Source organism: Oncorhynchus keta, chromosome 20 (assembly GCF_023373465.1).
Source record: "Oncorhynchus keta strain PuntledgeMale-10-30-2019 chromosome 20, Oket_V2, whole genome shotgun sequence".
In the NCBI taxonomy this organism is placed as follows: Eukaryota; Metazoa; Chordata; class Actinopteri; order Salmoniformes; family Salmonidae; genus Oncorhynchus; species Oncorhynchus keta.
In genome coordinates this window covers 3011324-3033477 of record NC_068440.1, presented here as the reverse complement: position 1 = coordinate 3033477, position 22154 = coordinate 3011324, and the positions used below count along the sequence as shown (strand labels likewise).

At 43.3% G+C, this 22154-nt stretch overlaps 1 protein-coding gene across 3 annotated transcripts in view; it reads left to right on the top strand.

The window, feature by feature from the left end:
- Positions 1 to 22154, top strand: part of LOC118399158 (protein PRRC2A-like) — a 46483-nt gene that overhangs the window by 11223 nt on the left and 13106 nt on the right. For 2 of the 3 annotated variants that reach the window (XM_035794988.2, XM_035794987.2), the window contains exons 3-12: positions 4243 to 4420; positions 4832 to 4928; positions 5014 to 5107; positions 5231 to 5374; positions 5769 to 6022; positions 13158 to 13398; positions 17401 to 17524; positions 17720 to 17924; positions 18075 to 18173; positions 18883 to 19495. In XM_035794988.2, coding sequence (XP_035650881.1) covers positions 4243 to 4420; positions 4832 to 4928; positions 5014 to 5107; positions 5231 to 5374; positions 5769 to 6022; positions 13158 to 13398; positions 17401 to 17524; positions 17720 to 17924; positions 18075 to 18173; positions 18883 to 19495 — 2049 coding nt within the window. The remainder of the gene's footprint in view (positions 1 to 4242; positions 4421 to 4831; positions 4929 to 5013; positions 5108 to 5230; positions 5375 to 5768; positions 6023 to 13157; positions 13399 to 17400; positions 17525 to 17719; positions 17925 to 18074; positions 18174 to 18882; positions 19496 to 22154) is intronic. The other variant, XM_035794989.2, reaches the window with a different exon arrangement.

Genomic DNA, 22154 nt, shown 5'->3' with positions numbered 1-22154 from the left:
TTGCAGAGTGCCACATTCAAATAATATTACTAAAAATATTTATATTCATGAAATCACAAGTGCAATATAGCAAAACACAGTTTAGCTCTTTGTTAATCCACCTGTCGTGTCAGATTTTGGAAATATGCTTTTACAGTGAAAGCAATCCTAGTGTTTGCGTAAGTTTATCGATCACTAGACAAAACATTATGAACACTTAGCATCAAAGTAGCTTGGTCACGAAAATCAGAAAAGCAATCAAATTAATCGTTTACCTTTGCTCTTCGGATGTTTTCACTCACTCACTCCAAAATACCTATGTTTGTTTGGCGCGTTATGTTCAGAAATCCACAGGCTCGAGCAGTCACAACGCAGACGAAAATTCCAAATAGTATCCATAATGTCCACAGAAACATGTCAAAAGTTTTTATAATCAATCCTCAGGTTGTTTTTAAAATATATATAATTGATAATATATCAACCGCGACTGTCTTTTTTTAGCAAGAGAGGGAGAGACGATGGCTGCCCAAGCTCTGTTGCGCAAGCAAAACTCATGCGAACACCTGATGCGATATCTTTCTCGCTCATTTTTCAAAATAAAAGCCTGAAACTATGTCTAAAGACTGACACCTTGAGGAAGTGATAAGAAAAGGAATCTGGTTGATATCCCTTTAAATGGAGCGAAGGCAGGTTATGGAACATAGCGCTTTCAAAATAGAAGCCACTTCCTGGTTTGATTTTCATCAGGTTTTCGCCTGCAATATAAGTTCTGTTATACTCACAGACAATATTTTGACAGTTTTGGAAACTTTAGTGTTTTCTATCTTTATCTGTCAATTATATGCGTTTTCTAGCATAGGGGCCTGAGAAATAGGCCGTTTACTTTGGGGACGTTATTTTTCCAAACATAAAAATAGTGCCACCTAGCTGAAAGAGGTTAACATAACCAGTAGTTAACTACACATGGTTGATATTACTAAGATAACTAGCCTGTCCTGCGTTGCATATAATCAACGTGGTGAACAGGTGACGTTTTAACAAAAGCGCATTCGTGAAAAAAGCACAATCGTTGCACGAATGTACCTAACCATAAACAACAATTCCTTTCTTAAAATCAATACACAGAAGTATATGTTTTAAACCTGCGTATTTAGTTAAAAGGAATTAATTTGAGCAGGCAATATTAACTAGGGAAATTGTCACTTCTCTTGCGTTCATTTCATGCAGAGTCAGGGTAAATAAAGGTGAAATAAATCAAATAAAAAATGCAACCGTTTGGGCCGCCTGGCTATTTGCGAACTAATCTGCCAGCATTTTACATAATTATGACATTGAAGGTTGTGCAATGTAATAGCAATATTTAGACTTAGGGTTGTCACCCTTTAGATAAAATACGGTTCCGTATTTCACTGAAAGAATAAACGTTTTGTTTTCTAAATGATAGTTTGCGGATTTGACCATATTAATGACCAACGGCTCGTATTTCTGTTTATTATAATTAAGTCTATTTTATTTTTTATTTTAGTTATTTCACCTTTATTTAACCAGGTAGGCAAGTTGAGAACAAGTTCTCATTTAAAATTGCGACCTGATTGAGTGGTGGTAGGCAGCAGCAGGCTTGTAAGCATTAATTCAAACTTTACTGCGTTTGCCAGCAGCTCTTAGCAATGGTTGATTCACAGCGCTGTTTATGACTTCAAGTCTATCACATCCTGAAATTAGACTTGGCAATAATGAAGTGCCTATTAGAATATCCAATAGTCAAAGGTATATGAAATACAAATGGTATAGAGAGAAATAGTCGACGCGTTATAATTCCTATAATAACTACAATCTAAAACTTAACTGGGAATATTGAACCACCAGCTTTCATATGATATGCTATTTTGGCCATATCGCCCAGCCCTAGAACCCCTAGGCTAATGACTTCTCCAAAAGCTAATTGGAGTCAGGAGTCAGCTATTGTGGAGTCCAATCAATGAGACAAGATTGGAGATGTTGGTTAGAGCTGCACTGCCCTGTAAAAAATACTCACAAAATGTGAGTTTGCTATTTACAAGAAGCATTGCCTGATGTGAACCATGCCTCGAACAAAAGAGATCTCAGAAGACCTAAGATTAAGAATTGATGACTTGTATAAAGCTGGAAAGGGTTACAAAAGTATCTCTAAAAGCCTTGATGTTCATCAATCCACGGTAAGACAAATTGTCTATAAATGGAGAAAGTTCAGCACTGTTGCTACTCTCCCTAGGAGTGGCCATCCTGCAAAGATGACTGCAAGAGCACAGTGCTTAATGCTCAATGAGGTTAAGAAGAATCCTAGAGTGTCAGCTAAAGATTTACAGAAATCTCTGGAACGTGCAAACATCTCTGTTGACCTGTCTACGATACGTAAAACACTAAACAAGAATGGTGTTCATGGGAGTCACCACGGAAGAAGCCACTGCTGTCCAAAGAAAAACATTGCTGCATGTCTGAAGTTGGCAAAAGTGCACCTGGATGTTCCACAGCGCTACTGGCAAAATATTCTCTGGACAGATGAAACTACTGTTGAGTTGTTTGGAAGGAACACACAGCACTATGTGTGGAGAAAAAAAAGCCAACATCAAAACCTCATCCCAACTATAAAGTATGGTGAAGGGAGTGTCATGGTTTGGGGCTGCCTCGGCCTGGACAGCTTGCTGTCATCGGTGCAAAAATGAATTCCCAAGTTCATCAAGACATTTTACAGGAGAATGTTAGACTATCTGTCCGCCAATTGAAGCTCAACAGAAGTTGGGTGATGCAACCGGACAACGACCCAAAACACAGAAGTAAATCAACAATAGAATGGCTTCATCAGAAGAAAATACACCTTCTGGAGTGGCCCAGTCAGATTCCTGACCTCAACCCGATTGAGATGCTGTGGCATGACCTCGAGAGGTTCACACCAGACATCCCAAGAATATTGCCGAACTGAGACGGTTTTGCAAAGAGGATTGGTCCAAAGTTCCTCCTGGCCATTCTGCAGATCTGATCCGCAACTACAGAAAGTGTTTGGTTGAGGTTATTGCTGCCAAGGGTTCACATACTTTTCCCACCCTGCACTGTGAATGTTTACACAGTGTGTTCAACAAACACATGGAAACATATACTTTTGTGTGTTATTAGGTTAAGCAGACTGACTGTCTATTGTTGTGACTTAGATGAAGATCAGGTCAAATGTTATGACCGATTCTTGCATAAATCCAGGTAATTCCAACGGGCTCACACTACTTTCCACTATATGTACAGAGGTAAGGTGACTAGGCAACAGAAAATTAGAAAGATTAATAGCAGCTTGTATGTGTGTAGAGTCAGTATTAATGTAGGTGCATATTATGTGTGAGTGAGCAGATGATTGAGAGTAGCTTACATCCTTCATGAGAACTGGAGTTACACATGTAAATCCTGTCTTGGATTTGGCTCCGTTTCATATAAAATGCCTATGTAGTTTGTTCCCTCCATTGATCACGTAAACTCTGTTATAGTATATATGCTTTGCTTGGGCTTACTCCAGGGCTATTCAACTGGTGGCCCGCGGGCCAGATTCGGACCGTTTATTATTTTAGACTGGCCCTTTGATACATTTTTAATGCTACTGTCTTACTGTGTCAGTGAAAGGGAGAACTCCAATACATGATGGCAAGCCATATTAGCTAGTATCTAGGCCAGTGTCTAATAATGTTGATTGGGGGAAAGATGAAAGGAGCAAAGTACTGAGCGATCCTTGATGAAAACCTGCTCTGGACTTTAGACTGGGGCAAAGGTTCACCTTCCAGCAGTACAACGTCCCTAAGCACACAGCCAAGACAACGTAGGAGTGGCTTCTTGACAAATTCAATTATTAGTGGGTCTCATGGTTGTGGAAGGCTTATTTCTTTCTTTATTTAACCTTTACCAAACTAGACAAGTTAAAGGTTTATATTTAGCTGGGTATAATTTCACAAGCACTGCATTCATTCGATTTTCGACTACTATTCGAAATGCAGTAATAGTTGACCCTTTACATTCTACAACATTAAAAAAAAATCTAGATATGCTTTTTAGGCCTTCTCACCCAGCCCTAGTTGTAACTCAATTCTCTGCAGTTCTTGCGGAGTCTTTATCAAACGCCTACATCTTGTCGGCGATAACCACTGTTGTTTTCATGACCTCATCTCCCTCCCATTTGGTTCTCAGTGGTCTCAAGTTACTGTGGTCGTTCTGCTAATGACCTCATCTCCTCTCTTCCTCCCCCATCAGTTCCCCCCCGCCATGGCCTGCAGTCTCTTGGTAAAGTTGCCTCCGCGCGGCGCATGCCACCCCCTGCCAGCCTGCCCAGTCTGAAGGCGGAGAACAAAGGCAACGACCCCAACGTCTCGCTAGTTCCCAAAGACGGCACAGGATGGGCAAGCAAGCTGGAACCAGCAGACCCAAAGAGGTGAGGAGGGGGGCCCCCTTGCACACTCCCCATGAGGCGCTCTATCGATTTCACTATACTAAATTATTCTCAGTCGGCACTCTATTCACTGAGCTTTACTATTTAACGTGGCTGGGTATTATTGCCTCTTGTTAAAAATCTACATCTGCCCAGAACTCGAATTGAATCGATTTATCATCTATACTGATGATTTATCTGAATTAGCAGGATTGTGTCCATCTTCAGAATAAATATTTTCTAATGGTGATATGAATATACAGAAGCTATGTTATCTCAGGAAAGGCCAGCAATACCGCCGTGGAACATCGGTAATAGGCCCCTACTAACTCGGTAACTGGCACAATTGTCGGTCTGACTGACTGGCGTGTCTGACACTTACCCATCTGGCGTTTCTCTCTCTCCTTCTCTCAGTACCGATGTATTGTCAGAACCGCAGCTGGAGTTGCCGCAGCCTGTGGTTTCACAGACGCCTGTACCGACCCGCCCGAGAACCCCGCCAGCTCCGGAGGTACACACCAATTCCAATGTGAACTGAAACACAAAATGGTTCCATACCGCCATGGTCCTTATTGTTGTGTGTGTGTGTGTCTCAGGTTCCACCTCCGGTTCCCGCCCCGGTTTCAGCCCAGGCCGCAGGGGCAAGGTCCTGGGCTCAGGCCAGTGTTACACATGGAGCACAAGGAGATGGCGAGTATCATACTTTACATCTGTCACGTCTCCGCAGACTTGACTGCATCATCAATGGCTTCCTAACTAACTCGCGTCTGGATATTTAACTGTGAGTAACCCCTCCTCTCTCGCACCATACAGGTGGAAAGGGATCAAACCAACCGTCGCCATTCTCTCGAGAGGAATTTCCCACCCTGCAGGCGGCTGGCGACCAGGACAAAGCTGGCAGAGAACAGGGCACTGCAGATCAGTGGTATGGGCCCGGACCAAGCCTCCGCCCTCCGAGTGAGTAACGCTCATTTCTTTATAGGTTATTATAGACCACACAGTGAAGAGGGCTACCAACAGAACAAGAAGCAGTGGTCAGAGCAAGTGCATATTTTTTCATTTCTTTGCAAAAAAAATAAATTTAAAAACAAGTCCTAAAATTCCCGCATTTTCCAGACATGCCAGTTGGAGAATTACCTCCCTGCTTATTCACTCCTGAGTCTAAGATTCCTCTCACTGAAAGAAAGGAAAGAATACATTTTTGGAAACAGTTCTGTAACTAGGACATCGGTTATGGCAAGATTTCATTGCATGTCCAGTGTTTCTTCCTGAATACAAATGCTGGTATAAGTGGCTTCTATTCCCTCCTGTTTTTTTAACCTCTTTTCCTTGTTTTCCCCCCTCTCCCCAGACATGACGAGTTGGCGGGACGGTGGGGGCCGCGCCTTGGCACCCACCGGGGAGGGGGTCGCAGAGGGTGGCCCAGGCGGGACGCTGGTCATGGAGGGGGCTGCCGTTGGTGGCCAGGAAGGCCAACCTCTCCACCAGCAGCAGAACCCACAGTCCCATGGGCCGCCTAGGAACCCCCCTGCCAGCAGCCCTGTGCTGCCCCAGACCCCCGTGGGCCCTGGCTTCCCACAGTACAGAGGGATCATGCCTCCATTCGTAAGTCTACTCCTGGTGTGATCTCTGCATGTGTGCTCACAATAGATGTGGCTTTCAGAAAGTAGTCACGCCCCTTGACTTTTTCCACATTTTGTTATTACAGCTTGAATTTAAAATGGATTACATTTAGATTTTGTGTCACTGACCTACACACAGTACCCCATAATATCAACGTGGATTTTCATATATATATTTTTTTATGTTAATAAAAAATGAAAAGGTGAAATGTCTTGAGTCAATAAGTATTCAACCCATTTAAGGAAAATTCTAGTTCAGGAGTAAAATGTTGCTTAATAAGTCACATAATAAGAGCGCATGGGATTCACTCTGTTTGCAATAATAGTGTTTAACATGAGTTTGTAATGACTACCTCATCTCTGTACCCTACACATACAATTATCTGAAAGGTACCTCAGTCGAGCAGTGAATTTTAAACACGGATTCAACCACAGACCAGGAGGTTTTCCAATGCCTCGCAAAGGACGACACATATGAATCCAAGATGGCGTAGCAGTCGGACGTCTTGTCGTGTCCCTTGTATATATGGGTTTTTTTAAACATATTTTCCTTCGCATATCTTTTAAAACATTTTGCTAAACCTCAACTTCTAAATACTCTCCTGCAACCCGCCTCACCCAATGTAGCTATTCTTTTCTAAAGTATTTATATTTACTTCGGATCCGGAACCCCTCAACTGAAGCTAGCCAGCTAACTACCAGCTATCACTACCAGCTATCAGTCAGCAAACCATTGCTAGCGATCTTCAGCTAACCGGTCATCAGCTAACCTTTAGCTCGGAAAGCTCTCGCCAGTTCGAACAACGCGACTCTAACCAGAGCATAACGGACTTATTATTTTTTTATCACTGGATTCCCACCGGATTCCCACTGCAAGCGGAACATTTTCAGCTGGATCTTCACAACTAGCTAACTAGCTAACTGCAACCCCGGATGATTACTCCTGGCTAGCGTTTCCACCCACTTAGCTTGAAGCTAGCCCGTCAAGAGCTCCTGTGCTACCACCGAAGCATACTCCTGGGCTACAATATCCGGACCCACGACCGGTCTATCGATGTCACTGCATGAAGAGGCATAAACAGACTCACCCCATCGCGACGCCCCCCAAAGGCTAACTTTCTCGCCCTTGCTATCTCCTTGCTTGCTAATTCGGCCTGCTAACTGCTAGCTTGTTTAGCCCCGGTCCGCTAACTGCTACCTTGTTTAGCCCCGGTCCGCTAACTGCTACCTTGTTTAGCCCCGGTCCGCTAACTGCTACCTTGTTTAGCCCCGGTCCGCTAACTGCTACCTTGTTTAGCCCCGGTCCGCTAACTGCTACCTTGTTTAGCCCCGGTCCGCTAACTGCTACCTTGTTTAGCCCCAGCCTACTAACTGTTAGCTTGTTAGCACAGGCCTGCTAACCGTCTGAATCGCCGCGTCCCAAACACTCACTGGACCCATATTTACTTTCAATCTCTTTTCGATTTTTAATTTGTTTATACCTTCCGGTAACCTGCCTCACCCAATGTGATACGGAATCCCTATTATTTTTAATTTTTAGAACACACTCAAGAACCTCCAGAAGCTAACCAGCTAACTAGCTACAAGCTATTTAGTCATTGTTAGCCACTGCTAGCGGCTTTTGTTTTTGGCACAGCCAGCCAGTTTTTTAACACCTGGATAATACTCGCCAGTCCAGCTTCCCTGCCCCATCCACCGCTGCCCCCTGGACACTGATCACTTGGCTACATAGCTGATGCATGCTGGACTGTCCATTAATCACGTTACTCCATTCTGCTTGTTTATGTTTTATCTGTCGGCCCCAGCCGCACTCAGGCTCTGTGTAGTTAATCCGACCCTCCCTGCCAAGTCAACGCCATTTTACCTGCTGTTGTTGTGCTAGCTGATTAGCTATTGTTGTCTCACCTACTGTTTTAGCTACTGTTTTAGCTAGCTCTCCCAATTCAACACCTGTGATTACTGTATGCCTCACTCAAATGTCAATATGCCTTGTATACTGTTGTTCAGGTTAGTTATCATTGTTTTAGTTTACAATGGAGCCCCTAGTTCCACTCTTCATACCCCTGATACCTCCTTTGTCCCACCTCCCACACATGCGGTGACCTCACCCATTACAACCAGCATGTCCAGTGATACAACCTCTCTCATCATCACCCAGTGCCTGGGCTTACCTCCGCTGTACCTGCACCCCACCACACCCCTGTCTGCGCATTATGCCCTGATTATATTCTACCATGCCCAGAAATCTGCTCCTTTTATTCTCTGTCCCCAACGCTCTAGGCGACCAGTTTTGATAGCCTTTAGCCGCACCCTCATTCTACTCCTCCTCTGTTCCGTGGGTGATGTGGATGTAAACCCAGGCCCTGCATGTCCCCAGGCACCCTCATTTGTTGACTTCTGTGATCGAAAAAACCTTGGTTTCATGCATGTCAACATCAGCAGCTTCCTCCCTAAGTTTGTTTTACTCACTGCTTTAGCACACTGCTAACCCTGATGTCCTTGCCGTGTCTGAATCCTGGCTCAGGAAGGCCACCAAAAATTCAGATTTCCATATCCAACTATAACATTTTCCGTCAAGATAGAACTGCCAAAGGGGGAGGAGTTGCAGTCTACTGCAGAGATACCCAAACAGTTCGAACTACTAATTCTGAAAATTACTCTCTCCAGAAATAAGTCTCTCACTGTTGCCGCCTGCTACCGACCCCCCTCAGCTCCCAGCTATGCCCTGGACACCATTTGTGAATTGATCGCCCCCCATTTAGCTTCAGAGTTTGTTCTGTTAGGTGACCTAAACTGGGATATGCTTAACACCCCGGCAGTCCTACAATCTAAGCTAGATGCCCTCAATCTCACACAAATCATCAAGGAACCCACCAGGTACAACCCTAAATCTGTAAACAAGGGCACCCTCATCGATGTCATCCTGACCAACTGGCCCTCCAAATACACCTCCGCTGTCTTCAACCAGTATCTCGGCGATCACTGCCTCATTGCCTGTATCCGCTACGGAGCCGCAGTCAAACGACCACCCCTCATCACTGTCAAATGCAGATATAGCCCTTGGTTCGCTCCAGACCTGACTGCCCTCGACCAGCACAAAAACATCCTGTGGCGGACTGCAATAGCATCAAATAGTCCCCGCGATATGCAACTGTTCAGGGAAGTCAGGAACCAATACACGCAGTCAGTCAGGAAAGCTAAGGCCAGCTTCTTCAGGCAGAAGTTTGCATCCTGTAGCTCCAACTCCAAAAAGTTCTGGGAAACTGAAGTCCATGGAGAACAAGAGCACCTCCTCCCAGCTGCCCACTGCACTGAGGCTAGGTAACACGGTCACCACCGATAAACCTATGATTATCGAAAACTTCAAGCATTTCTCAACGGCTGGCCATGCCTGGCTACTCCAATCTCGGCCAACAGCTCCGCCCCCCACGCAGCTACTCGCCCAAGCATAATATGTAATAATAATATGTGCCATTTAGCAGACGCTTTTATCCAAAGCGACTTACAGTCATGTGTGCATACATTCTACGTATGGGTGGTCCCGGGAATCGAACCCACTACCCTGGCGTTACAAGCGCCATGCTCTACCAACTGAGCTACAGAAGGACCACCAAGCATCTCCAGGTTATCCTTTACCCAAATCCAGATAGCAGATGTTCTGAAAGAACTGCAAAACCTGGACCCGTACAAATCAGCTGGGCTTGACAATCTGGACCCTCTATTTCTGAAACTATCCGCCGCCATTGTCGCAACCCCTATTACCAGCCGGTTCAACCTCTCTTTCATATCGTCTGAGATCCCTAAGGATTGGAAAAACTGCCGCAGTCATCCCCCTCTTCAAAGGGGGAGACACCCTGGACCCAAACTGTTACAGACCTATATCCATCCTGCCCTGCCTATCTAAGGTCTTCGAAAGCCAAGTCAACAAACAGGTCACCGACCATCTCGAATCCCACCGTACCTTCTCCGCTGTGCAATCTGGTTTCCGAGCCGGTCACGGGTGCACCTCAGCCACGCTCAAGGTACTAAACGATATCATAACCGCCATCGATAAAAGACAGTACTGTGCAGCCGTCTTCATCGACCTTGCCAAGGCTTTCGACTCTGTCAATCACCATATTCTTATCGGCAGACTTAGTAGCCTCGGTTTTTCGGATGACTGCCTTGCCTGGTTCACCAATTACTTTGCAGACAGAGTTCAGTGTGTCAAATTGGAGGGCATGCTGTCCGGTCCTCTGGCAGTCTCTATGGGGGTGCCACAGGGTTCAATTCTCGGGCCGACTCTTTTCTCTGTATATATCAATGATGTTGCTCTTGCTGCGGGCGATTCCCTGATCCACCTCTACGCAGACGACACCATTCTATATACTTCCGGCCCGTCCTTGGACACTGTGCTAACCTCCAAACGAGCTTCAATGCCATACAACACTCCTTCCGTGGCCTCCAACTGCTCTTAAACGCTAGTAAAACCAAATGCATGCTTTTCAACCGTTCGCTGCCTGCACCCGCACGCCTGACCAGCATCACCACCCTGGATGGTTCCGACCTTGAATATGTGGACATCTATAAGTACCTAGGTGTCTGGCTAGACTGTAAACTCTCCTTCCAGACTCATATCAAACATCTCCAATCGAAAATCAAATCAAGAGTCGGCTTTCTATTCCGCAACAAAGCCTCCTTCACTCACGCCGCCAAACTTACCCTAGTAAAACTGACTATCCTACCGATCCTCGACTTCGGCGATGTCATCTACAAAATTGCTTCCAACACTCTACTCAGCAAACTGGATGCAGTTTATCACAGTGCCATCCGTTTTGTCACTAAAGCACCTTATACCACCCACCACTGCGACTTGTATGCTCTAGTCGGCTGGCCCTCGCTACATATTCGTCGCCAGACCCACTGGCTCCAGGTCATCTACAAGTCCATGCTAGGTAAAGCTCCGCCTTATCTCAGTTCACTGGTTACGATGGCAACACCCATCCGTAGCACGCGCTCCAGCAGGTGTATCTCACTGATCATCCCTAAAGCCAACACCTCATTTGGCCGCCTTTCGTTCCAGTTCTCTGCTGCCTGTGACTGGAACGAATTGCAAAAAACGCTGAAGTTGGAGACTTTTATCTCCCTCACCAACTTCAAACATCTGAGCAGCTAACCGATCGCTGCAGCTGTACATAGTCTTTCGGTAAATAGCCCACCCATTTTTACCTACCTCATCCCCATACTGTATTTATTTACTTTTCTGCTCTTTTGCACACCAATATCTCTACCTGTACATGACCATCTGATCATTTATCACTCCAGTGTTAATCTGCTAAATTGTAATTATTCGCCTACCTCATGCCTTTTGCTAACAATGTATATAGACTCCCCTTTTTTTTCCTACTGTGTTATTGACTTGTTAATTGTTTACTCCATGTGTAACTCTGTGTTGTCTGTTCACACTGCAGGTCGCAGTTGCAAATGAGAACTTGTTCTCAACTAGCCTACCTGGTAAAATAAAGTTGAAATAAAATAAAAAATAAAAAAATTCAATTTTTTTCCCTCGCTGTATAGGGTATTGTGTGTAGATGGTTGCGAGGGGGGGAAAACACATTTTATCATTTTTTTAAAATTCAGGCTATAAGACAATAAAATGTGGAATAATTCAAGGGGTATGAATACTTTGAGGGCACTGTATTATCTCAGTAACTAGTTTTTCATCCATTTGTAAAAGATTTTCAAGCGGCAATGCCTGTTCTTATCCTCTCTGGGATATATTACCCAACTGGCCAACATCCATTGAAAATGCAGAGCGCCAAATTCAAATAAATTACTATAAAAATGTATCTTCCATGAAATCACACATTCAATATACCAAATTAAAGCTACACTTGTTGTGAATCCAGCCAAAGTGTCAGATTTCAAAAAATGCTTTACGGCGAAAGCAAACAATGCTATTATCTGAGGATAGCACCCAAGGAAACAAACACAGACCATCGTATTTCAACCATCCAGGCGCGACACAAAACTGCAGAAATAAAGATATAATTCATGCCTTACCTTTGACAAGCTTCTTCTGTTGGCACTCCAATATGTCCCATAAACATCACAAATGGTCCTTTTGTTCGATTAATTCCGTCTATATATATCCAAAATGTCAATTTATTTGGAGCGTTTGATCCAGAAAAACACCGGTTCCAACTCGCGCTACATGACTACAAAAGTTACCTGTAAGCTTTGTCCAACTTTATGTATTTTTTTGCGTAAGTAATCGATAAAATTTAAGACTGGATGATCTGTGTTCAATACCAGAGGAAAACAAAGTGTAGCTGGCTTTCAGGTCATGCGCCTCAAACAAAGGGTACACTTCCCTGGAGCTTCATGGCTACTTCTTCATTTCTCAAAGGAAAAACCTCAACCAATTTCTAAAGACTGTTGACATCCAGTGGAAGTGATAGGAACTGCAAGAAGGTCCCTTAGAAATCTGTATTCCCAATAAAAACCCATTGAAATGAGGGTGACCTCAAAAAAATAATCTGAATGGTTTGTCCTCGGGGTTTTCGCCTGCCAAATAAGTTATGTTATAGTCACAGACATGATTCCGAGTGTTTTCTATCCAAATCTACTAATAATATTCATATCTTAGCTTCTGGGCATGAGTAGCAGGCAGTTTAATTTGGCATGCTTTTCATCCAAAATTCCAAATGCTGCCCCCTATCCTAGAGAAGTTAATATTCACACAAAATATATGCACACTTTACCGGCAGCCATTTCCATCAAACTGGCTTGTTGCGAATATAAAGCGTGTGTGATTACTTTAAAAGCACTTTGTCGTATAACGTTTTATATACCAAATATAAAACTGAACTTCAATGTGTTTCCATTGTTTTTTTTGCTCTGTTGGTTTTGGAACGAAGTCTTGACAATACTGTCATTTTAATTAGGTGTTTCTGTACATCATTGGGTATCTCGTTAGCGACGTTTCCCATTGTATATTAAGGTGTTAGAACACCACGCTGTTACAGGTACAACCAGATGGGCTCTCAGCCTGTTAGCCACCAGTGTAGCAGCAGTCTGTTGTCAATCTCTGCTTTTTTGCACCAATGCTTTTGTGTATCTCTCTTTCCGTCTCTCAGATGTACCCTCCCTACCTGCCCTTCCCGCCTCCGTACGGCCCCCAGGGGCCCTATGGGTACCCTCCACCTGGTGAGGCACCTCCCAGGTTTCGCCAGCAGGGTCATGACGGTCGTGGGCGTCCCCAGGGCGGTCCCCGTGGTGGGGGTGGAGAGATGGTGAAGCGACCCTCCATCCTGAAGCAGGATGACCTGAAGGAGCTAGACGAACTGGACCACCAGGACGGAGACGAGGGCTGGGCAGGTGAGGGAGAGAAAGAGGGGGGAGATGTCAGGACTCATGAACACTTATATTTATTGATTATACTGCTCAGAGAGCAGTGGCAAGTTTAAAAATCATCACATGAAGAATATGGGTACACTGTTCAATTTATATGAGAACATTCCTTACAAGATGGGAAAAATATGACTGGATAACACTTTATGAAAGCATTATGATTGAATAATATAATGTTTGAAAATTACACATTGTGACACAGCTTTTTATTTCTCCACCATATTCGCAAAGAATATTTTTTTTTCTTCTGTTTGGCAAAAGAAGCCAATTGAGCATGACCCCCACCCACCACAAGGAAGTCAGCCCCAAGTGTTACTATTCCGCTTTCATTCTTTTTCTACCCAAATGTATTCTAATATAGCGGGAGTTTGCTAATATATGGAGAAACAAAGTGGTCATCACATTTGACTGCATCTCATGGATCCAGTAGTGCCGTGAGTAGGGGAGGGGAGACCTACCAGGTTTATCCTGTGGAGATACATCAGATACCCTCTGTGGGTGTCATTGTATGCTGACGATTCATGTTTTGTTTTAAATCCGCAATCTGGATCCCTGCTCAGCCTCATAGAGAATATAGATAATTCTTCTATCCTCTCTGGATTACAACAGAACTATGATAAGTACCATATTACGTATTGGATCGTGAAAAAATACAACTTTTACATTACTGTGTAGTTTACCAATAAAATGATCAGATGGTGAGGTTGACATACTCTGTATTCATATCCCGAAAGCAAGTAATGATCTCACTACAATACTTTTTTATAGAAAGTTGGCAATACGGAAAGGACGGTACCTGTCTATTTGTGAAAAAAATCACCCTGATCAACTCTTAACTGGTCATATCCCAGTTTAAATATAAACGCAACATGCAACTATTACAAAATTCATATAAGAAAATCAGTTAATTGAAATTAATTAATTAGGCCCTAATCACATGACTGGGAATACAGATACACATCTGTTGGTCACCGATACCTTTAAAAAAGGTAGGGGTATGGATCAGAACCAGTCAGTATCTGGTGTGACCACCATTTGCATCATGCAATGTGACATCTAATTGTGGCCCGTGGAATGTTGTCCCACTCCTCTTCAATGACTGTGCGAAGTTGCTGGATATTGGCACGAACTGGAACACACTATTGTGCATGTCGATTAAGAGCATCCCAAACATGCTCAATGGGTGACATGTCTGGTGAGTATGCAGGTCATGGAAGAACTGGGACATTTTCAGCTTCCAGGAATTGTGTACAGATCCTTGTGACATGCATTACCATGAGGTGATGGTGGCGGATTATTGTCACGACAATGGCTTCAGGATCTTGTCACGGTATCTCTGTACATTCAAATTGCCATTGATAAATGTAATTTCTGTTCGTTGTCAGTAGCTTATGTCTATCCATACCATAACGGCACAAGGTGCACCTGTTTTAGTGATTATGCTGTTTAATCAGTTTTTTGATATGCCACACCTGTCAGGTGGATGGATTATTTTGGCAAGGAGAAATTATCACTGACAGGGATTTGTTTTTAAATGTGGGCACAACATTGAGATAAGCTTTTTGTGTGTGTGGAAAATTTCTGACATATTTTGTTTCAGTAAATGTTCAGTTTCTATTTTTGTTCAGTGTACTTATGGCCCTGCCCACACATAACAACCTGTTTTCTTTTTTTAATTATATGAGCAACAATATTCCACTCTATTTGGAATTGCAAGCCAGATAAAATTACACGTTCCTATTTATATAATGAATAAGAATTTGGAGGGCAGAAATGATTTAAATATTAAAGCATTGGTGGACCTCACTAAAGCAGGGATCATCAACTAGTTTCAGACGGGACTATTTTTTTCTTGAGAGGATGGTTGGAGGGGCCAGAACCTCATTACAAATAATTTGTAGACTGCAAGTTGACCTCAAGAATCCCAAACAGTTATGTTTGACTAAAAATAGAAATCTGGTTGCAATTTCACTTTAATCCACCATAAAAGACCGAACAACTGTTACGGTTAAACTCAAATAAATAATACTAATTGATAAAAAATAAAAAAATACATTTAAGATATCTTTGTAAATTATATAACTCCACCAGTCCTATGTCACACATGCAGTTAACAAAAATATATGGACATGTCTGCTCTATTCAATATTACAACCAACTGATTGCAGCATTACCACAAAAATGGAGGCATGTGGAAGGGGGTGAAGGTAAGGAACTTTTCTGTCAGCCCTGCATTAATAAAATAAATTGTAATAAGGACCAACATTTTTACAGCTATGCCATACAGGTTGCAAAGTAGTTGGGAAGAGATTTTTGATGTACCGATTCCATGGCACATGGTTTATGAAGTGATACATAAAACGACACTGGTTTCAAAATGTAGTTTTTCAATTTAAATTAGTAGACAACATTCTATTGGTATAATTTCATCTATATGGAGGACAAAACCACCCCTGCTCTGGAGATTTATCTGCAAAGAGATGGAATCATTAGATCACTTGTTTTGGTACTGCCTTTATGTAGCTTGTTTTTGGTCACAGGTTCAGGAATTGCTGAAGAATTGCAACATTTACCTGGATTTAACTTTGCAAATTGCCCTGCTGGGGGATTTGAAAAGTAATAGTTAATCGATCAATAATATAATTATTCTGTAGAAGCTATGAGAATAAAGGTTCAGAACTTTTTGTGAAACAGCATCACTATTTAGCACATTTTCTGTTAATTAAATGACTAAATAGTTTATATATATATATAAAGACCTATTTCTTACTGTATTTTGAATTATACTAAACAAATCAAGGTACTTACTCATATTTTATTTCTCCTTTTACTGAGAACCTTTGTGGAAATTTTCAATGAAGCATGTAACAAAATATTTTAAAAATGTTTTAACATCTGCAAAGGTAAATAGAAAACACTTCAACTATAGTTGCAATCAAAATAAATAGGTCTAAAATGTGAATATGGTCTAAAATATCCAAACCAAACATAATAATACTCTTTCATAGTAGAACTGTTTGCATTGTAGCGGCAAACAAATGAATACAGGCCTAACAAATATTGGTTTATAAAATAACAAATGTAAACATGAAATACTTTCCAGTTTAAACTATAGCAGCAAAATAATGCTCACAAATAAATGTAAAATATAACGAGTAAACAAAACACTCCTTCAAGCTTGAATTAACGTTAGCATTACATGAAAACAACCAAAGTGCTGCAAACAACTTTTTGAGAGTCTCATCTGTAGACTCTCTGTACTGTTTCACATGATTCTTGCGTAGTTGGTAAAAGAGGTTAGTGGTGTTTGAGCCTGTTATCGGGACCGGCCTGCTGCATATTTTGTAGAGGGTGGTTTTCTGGTCCGTGCCAGACTTCATACCCAAACTATGTCCATGCGACCGAAGTTGCCCCTCTTTTAGGTACGAGCTCTGTGTCACGTTCACTCTCCTCCATGTTTGTTTGTGTTGCAAATGTCCTTCCACACATGTCCAATTGACGAAAAATATTGCCGTAAGGAGTGTGATTTGCGACACAAAGAAATAAACTTTAGAGCATAATATGAAACAATAGAAAAACGTCTATCGTCACATGATATATATCGTCATAACGCCCAGCACTAGTTGAGGGTAGCTGAAGGTTGGAACAATTATTTAATTTTTTTTAAAATAATAACTTGTGTAAAATATACTGTGTACATAAAATGTATATAGTATGTATAAGCAGGAAGTAAAAGCCTAAGTATTGTTGTCCGTTAGTTTACTCCAATTAGGGGAGGGGTGGTCGTATTAGGGGAAATTAATAAATATATATGGGGGATTGGAAATTATGCAGAAAATGACATTGATAGAAGCCACAATCTATCTGCAATATTAAAGCTGATCTACCCCCTAAAAATGGTGGTGGATGTCAGCGGTACAAATGCGTTCCATTGTGCTTCTACTCTGAACCGTTTGGTCTGTCAAACAGGGGCACATGAGGAGATCGACTACTCAGCCAAGTTAAAGTTCAGTGACGATGAAGGAGAAGAAGATGAGGAGAGGAACGAGAGACCCGAGAGGAGGGAAAGAAGCGAGAGCAAGAACGGCCCACGGTATGTCCCACAGTAGCTGCCCAACATAACAGAACGACAGTGTGTGGGAAATTCAATTTGACCGTTTCAAACTGTTTGTACTGTTCTCTGCTCGCAATCCTCCTTTGTGCCATCTAGACCGAGACACCCGCATAAATGGTTTCTGAATTAATAAATGACGGAGACAGAAAATAACAAATTCATGAATCTCCCCAGGGAGATACAGAGGTCTCAAGAAGGTCCCCTTCAGGTGGTCCAGCGCTCCCGAGCCTCTGACAGTGGAGGGGACAGGGACACCAGCTGCACCCCTCCCGCCAATGCCGACCACGACTGCTCCCTACCCCCCTCAAGCAAGCCAGGATGGGCTGAGGAGGGGTGCAACAGCGGCTGGGGGGGCCAAATTGCCCCCGCCACCTTCCAGGTACGGCTAGTCTAGTAGACGTTCAGAGGCAGCTCAGGGATAATATGCAAGTGAACAGTGACTATTTCATAGTAAAAAGCACAATTGCTTTGAGGACGTGGATATTAACGTACTGGCTAACTGTAACCTGTGACTGCCTGTACACTACAGGGGCGTAGGCCTGGACTGGGTGGCCCCCGGGAGCAGCCCTCCCCCCCACCTGGGCCTCTCCTCCACCAGGGACAGGGGCCTTACTCCTACTACCGACAGGTATCTGCCTACCTGGGGAGAGAGAGAGCCTCGTATATACACTGAGTATACAAAACATTAAGAACACCTGCTCTTTCCATGAGACCGACAAGTGAATCCAGGTGAAAGCTATGATCGTTTATTGATGTCTCTTGTTAAATCCAATTCAATCTGTGTAGATGAAAGGGAGGCGACGGGTTAAACATTTATTTTTAAGCCTTGAGACATGGATTGTGCATGTGTGCCATTCAGAGGGTGAATGGGAAACCATAGTAAAGTGCCTTTGAGCTGAGTATGGAAGTAGGTGCCAGGTGCACTAGTTTGAGTGTGTCAAGAATGGCAACAGTGCTGGGTTTTTCATGCTCAACCGTTTCCCATGTTTATCAAGAATGGTCCACGTCCGAAAGGACATCTGGCCAACATGACACAAGCATCGGCGTCAACATGGGCCAGCATCCCCGTGGTAGGCTTTCAATACCTTATAGTGTCCATGCACCTATGAATTCAGTGTTCTGAGGGCCAAGGGGAGTGCAATTCAATATTAGGGAGGTGTTCCTAATGTTTTGTATACTCAGTATATATCCGCAAAGCATTTTCACACACTTTTTTGCGGTTCAGTTATTAATTTGAGTTATTCATACCATCATACCAGGGAAGTTTTATTTTCATAATGCAGCTAAGATTGTGGTCGTGTGTGTGTGTGTCCTCATTCCATTTTCTCCTCTCCCAGGACCGCAACTCTCCTAATCAGTCCGGCCCGGTGGTAGCCCCCGGAACTGTCTCTGCCTCCCTGGCCCCCGGGAAGCCCGCCCCCTCCCCACAGCTCCAACAGCAGCAGGCTACTTCCCTCGTCCCCGGAGGACCCACTCCTCCGCCTCAGACAGCTAGTCTGCTAGCTCCGCCCCCTGGTGAAGACGAGGACGAGACGTGGCGCCAGCGCAGGAAGCAGTCCTCCTCGGAGATCTCAGCCGCCGTTGAACGTGCCCGCCGGCGCCGCGAGGAGGAAGAGCGAAGGATGGAGGAAGAGCGGCGCGCGGCCTGCGCTGAGAAGCTGAAGAGGCTGGATGAGAAGGCCCAGCAGCAGGGTGGTGGTGGGAGCAGCGGAGGCTCCAAGCCCCCCAGTCTGGACGGCAACTCCGCCACGGCCGGAAGCCCCAGCCCTTCCCTATCGGCCTCGGCCTCCTCCCCTAACATCAGCCAGCCCCCTTCTCCCTGCGTGGACCATGACGAGCCCCCCCTTGCTGTCCTGGCTGCCCAGGCTTTGACCAGGGACCTAGTGCCAGGGCCCAGTCCCACCGACAGACAGAGGGCCAATAGCAACAGCAGCTATGACTCCATTACTGGTGAGTTTTGACTAGGGCTGTGGCGGTCATTACATTTTGTCAGCCGGTGATTGCCATTGCAAATAACTGCCGGCCTCACGGTAATTGACCGTTGATTAACTTAAACCTGTTTAGCATCTCTTGGCTTCCATGCATAGCCTACAAGCCAATGATACAGAGCTTTTGGAACATCTACATTTTAAAGCCTAATAAATTAATTGAATGTAGCCTACACCATCACAATAAATCCATTTACTTATTTTAAGCAGGTCTAAAGAAACATGAAAATTTAAAAAATCTAGGCTCTTTCAGAAGAATATAATAGCATATTCTGAGTCGTTCTTATGTTAGGCCCTGATCTACGCTAGTTCATTTAGCGGACAAGATTTGCTTATAATTCCTGTGGCATTATTTTATAGTAAGAAAAATACAATTTGAACATAGCTGAATAAATAGAACACATATTTTCACAATGATTTCTGAAGAAGTGCGCACATGCGGTTATTCTGTGTTGAGTGGTTAACAAAGAAACAGGACCTCCTATATGCTTCATTTAGAGTTATTTATGTAACTTTAGTTGTGATTCAAACGTTACACTACATGTTTTTAGATTTGTTTATACGTACTAAGGCTACATGATGCGACACATGATGATTTGAAAAAAGTCTCATGAAATACATGCACTCTGCTCTGTTTCTTGCGCAGGCTGCATACACTTCATCAGTCTCTCATTCACAATCTGGTCTTCACGTAGATATCTTATTCGAAAATTAGTGCGGTTAAAGTGAGTCACACAGTAAAATACCATTTGAGTAAAAGTCAAAGTATTTGGTTTTAAATATTTAAATGTCGAAAGTCAATTTAATTACAAAAATCTACTTAAGTATCAAAAGTAAAAGTATGAATAATTTATAATTCCTGATATTAAGCAAACCAGACATCATTTTCTTGTTTTATTTATTTACTGATAGCTAGGAGCACACTCCAGTACTCAGACATCATTACAAATAAAGCATGTGTGTTTAATGAGTCCGCCAGATCAGAGGCAGTAGGGATGACCAGGGATGTTCTCTTGATAAGTGTGTGCTAAGCATTCAAAATGTAACACGCACTTTTGGGTGTCAGGGAAAATGTATGGAATATAAAGTACATTTTCTTTAAGAGCATAGTGAAGTAAAAGTTGTCATAAATTATAAATGGTAAAGCATAGATACCCCAAAAAACGACTTAAGTAGTATTTATTTTTATTTTTTATTTCACCTTTATTTAACCAGGTAGGCAAGTTGAGAACAAGTTCTCATTTACAATTGTGACCTGGCCAAGATAAAGCAAAGCAGTTCGACACATACAACAACACAGAGTTACACATGGAGTAAAACAAACATACAGTCAATAATACAGTAGAAAAATAAGTCTATATACAATGTGAGCAAATGAGGTAAGATAAGGGGAGGTAAAGGCAAAAATAAAGGCCATGGTGGCGAAGTAAATACAATATAGAAAGTAAAACACTGGAATGGTAGATTTGCAGTGGAAGAATGTGCAAAGTAGAAATAGAAATAATGAGGTGCAAAGGAGCAAAATAAATAAATACAGTAGGGGGGAGAGGTAGTTGTTTGGGCTAAATTATAGATGGGCTATGTACAGGTGCAGTAATCTGTGTGCTGCTCTGACAGCTGGTGCTTAAAGCTAATGAGGGAGATAAGTGTTTCCAGTTTCAGAGATTTTTGTAGTTCGTTCCAGTCATTGGCAGCAGAGAACTGGAAGGAGAGGCGGCCAAAGGAGGAATTGTTTTTTTGGGGTGACCAGAGAGATATACCTGCTGGAGCGCGTGCTACAGGTGGGTGCTGCTATGGTGTCCAGCGAGCTGAGATAAGGGGGGACTTTACCTAGCAGGGTCTTGCAGATGACCTGGAGCCAGTGGGTTTGGCGACGAGTATGAAGCGAGGGCCAGCCAACGAGAGCGTACAGGTCGCAGTGGTGGGTAGTATATGGGGCTTTGGTGACAAAACGGATGGCACTGTGATAGACTGAATCCAATTTATTGAGTAGGGTATTGGAGGCTATTTTGTAAATGACATCGCCGAAGTTGAGGATCGGTAGGAGGGTCAGTTTTATGAGGGTATGTTTGGCAGCATGAGTGAAGGATGCTTTGTTTGCGAAATAGGAAGCCAGTTCTAGATTTGGAGATGTTTGATGTGAGTCTGGAAGGAGAGTTTACAGTCTAACCAGAAACCTAGGTAGTTGTGCACATATTCTAAGTCCGAACCGTCCAGAGTAGTGATGCTGGACGGGTGGGCAGGTGCAGGAAGTGGTCGGTTGAAAAACATGCAATTAGTTTTACTTGTATTTAAGAGCATTTGGAGGCCACGGAAGGAGAGTTGTATGGCATTGAAGCTCGTCTGGAGGGTTGTTAACACAGTGTCCAAAGATGGGCCTGAAGTATACAGAATGGTGTCATCTGCGTAGAGGTGGATCAGAGACTCACCAGCAGCAAGAGAGACATCATTGATGAATACAGAGAAGAGAGTCGGCCCAAGAATTGAACCTTGTGGCACCCCCATAGAGACAACCAGAGGCCCGGGCAACAGGCCCTCCGATTTGACACACTGAACTCTATCAGAGAAGTAGTTGGTGAACCAGGCGAGACAATCATTTGAGTACTTCTACTTGAGCACCT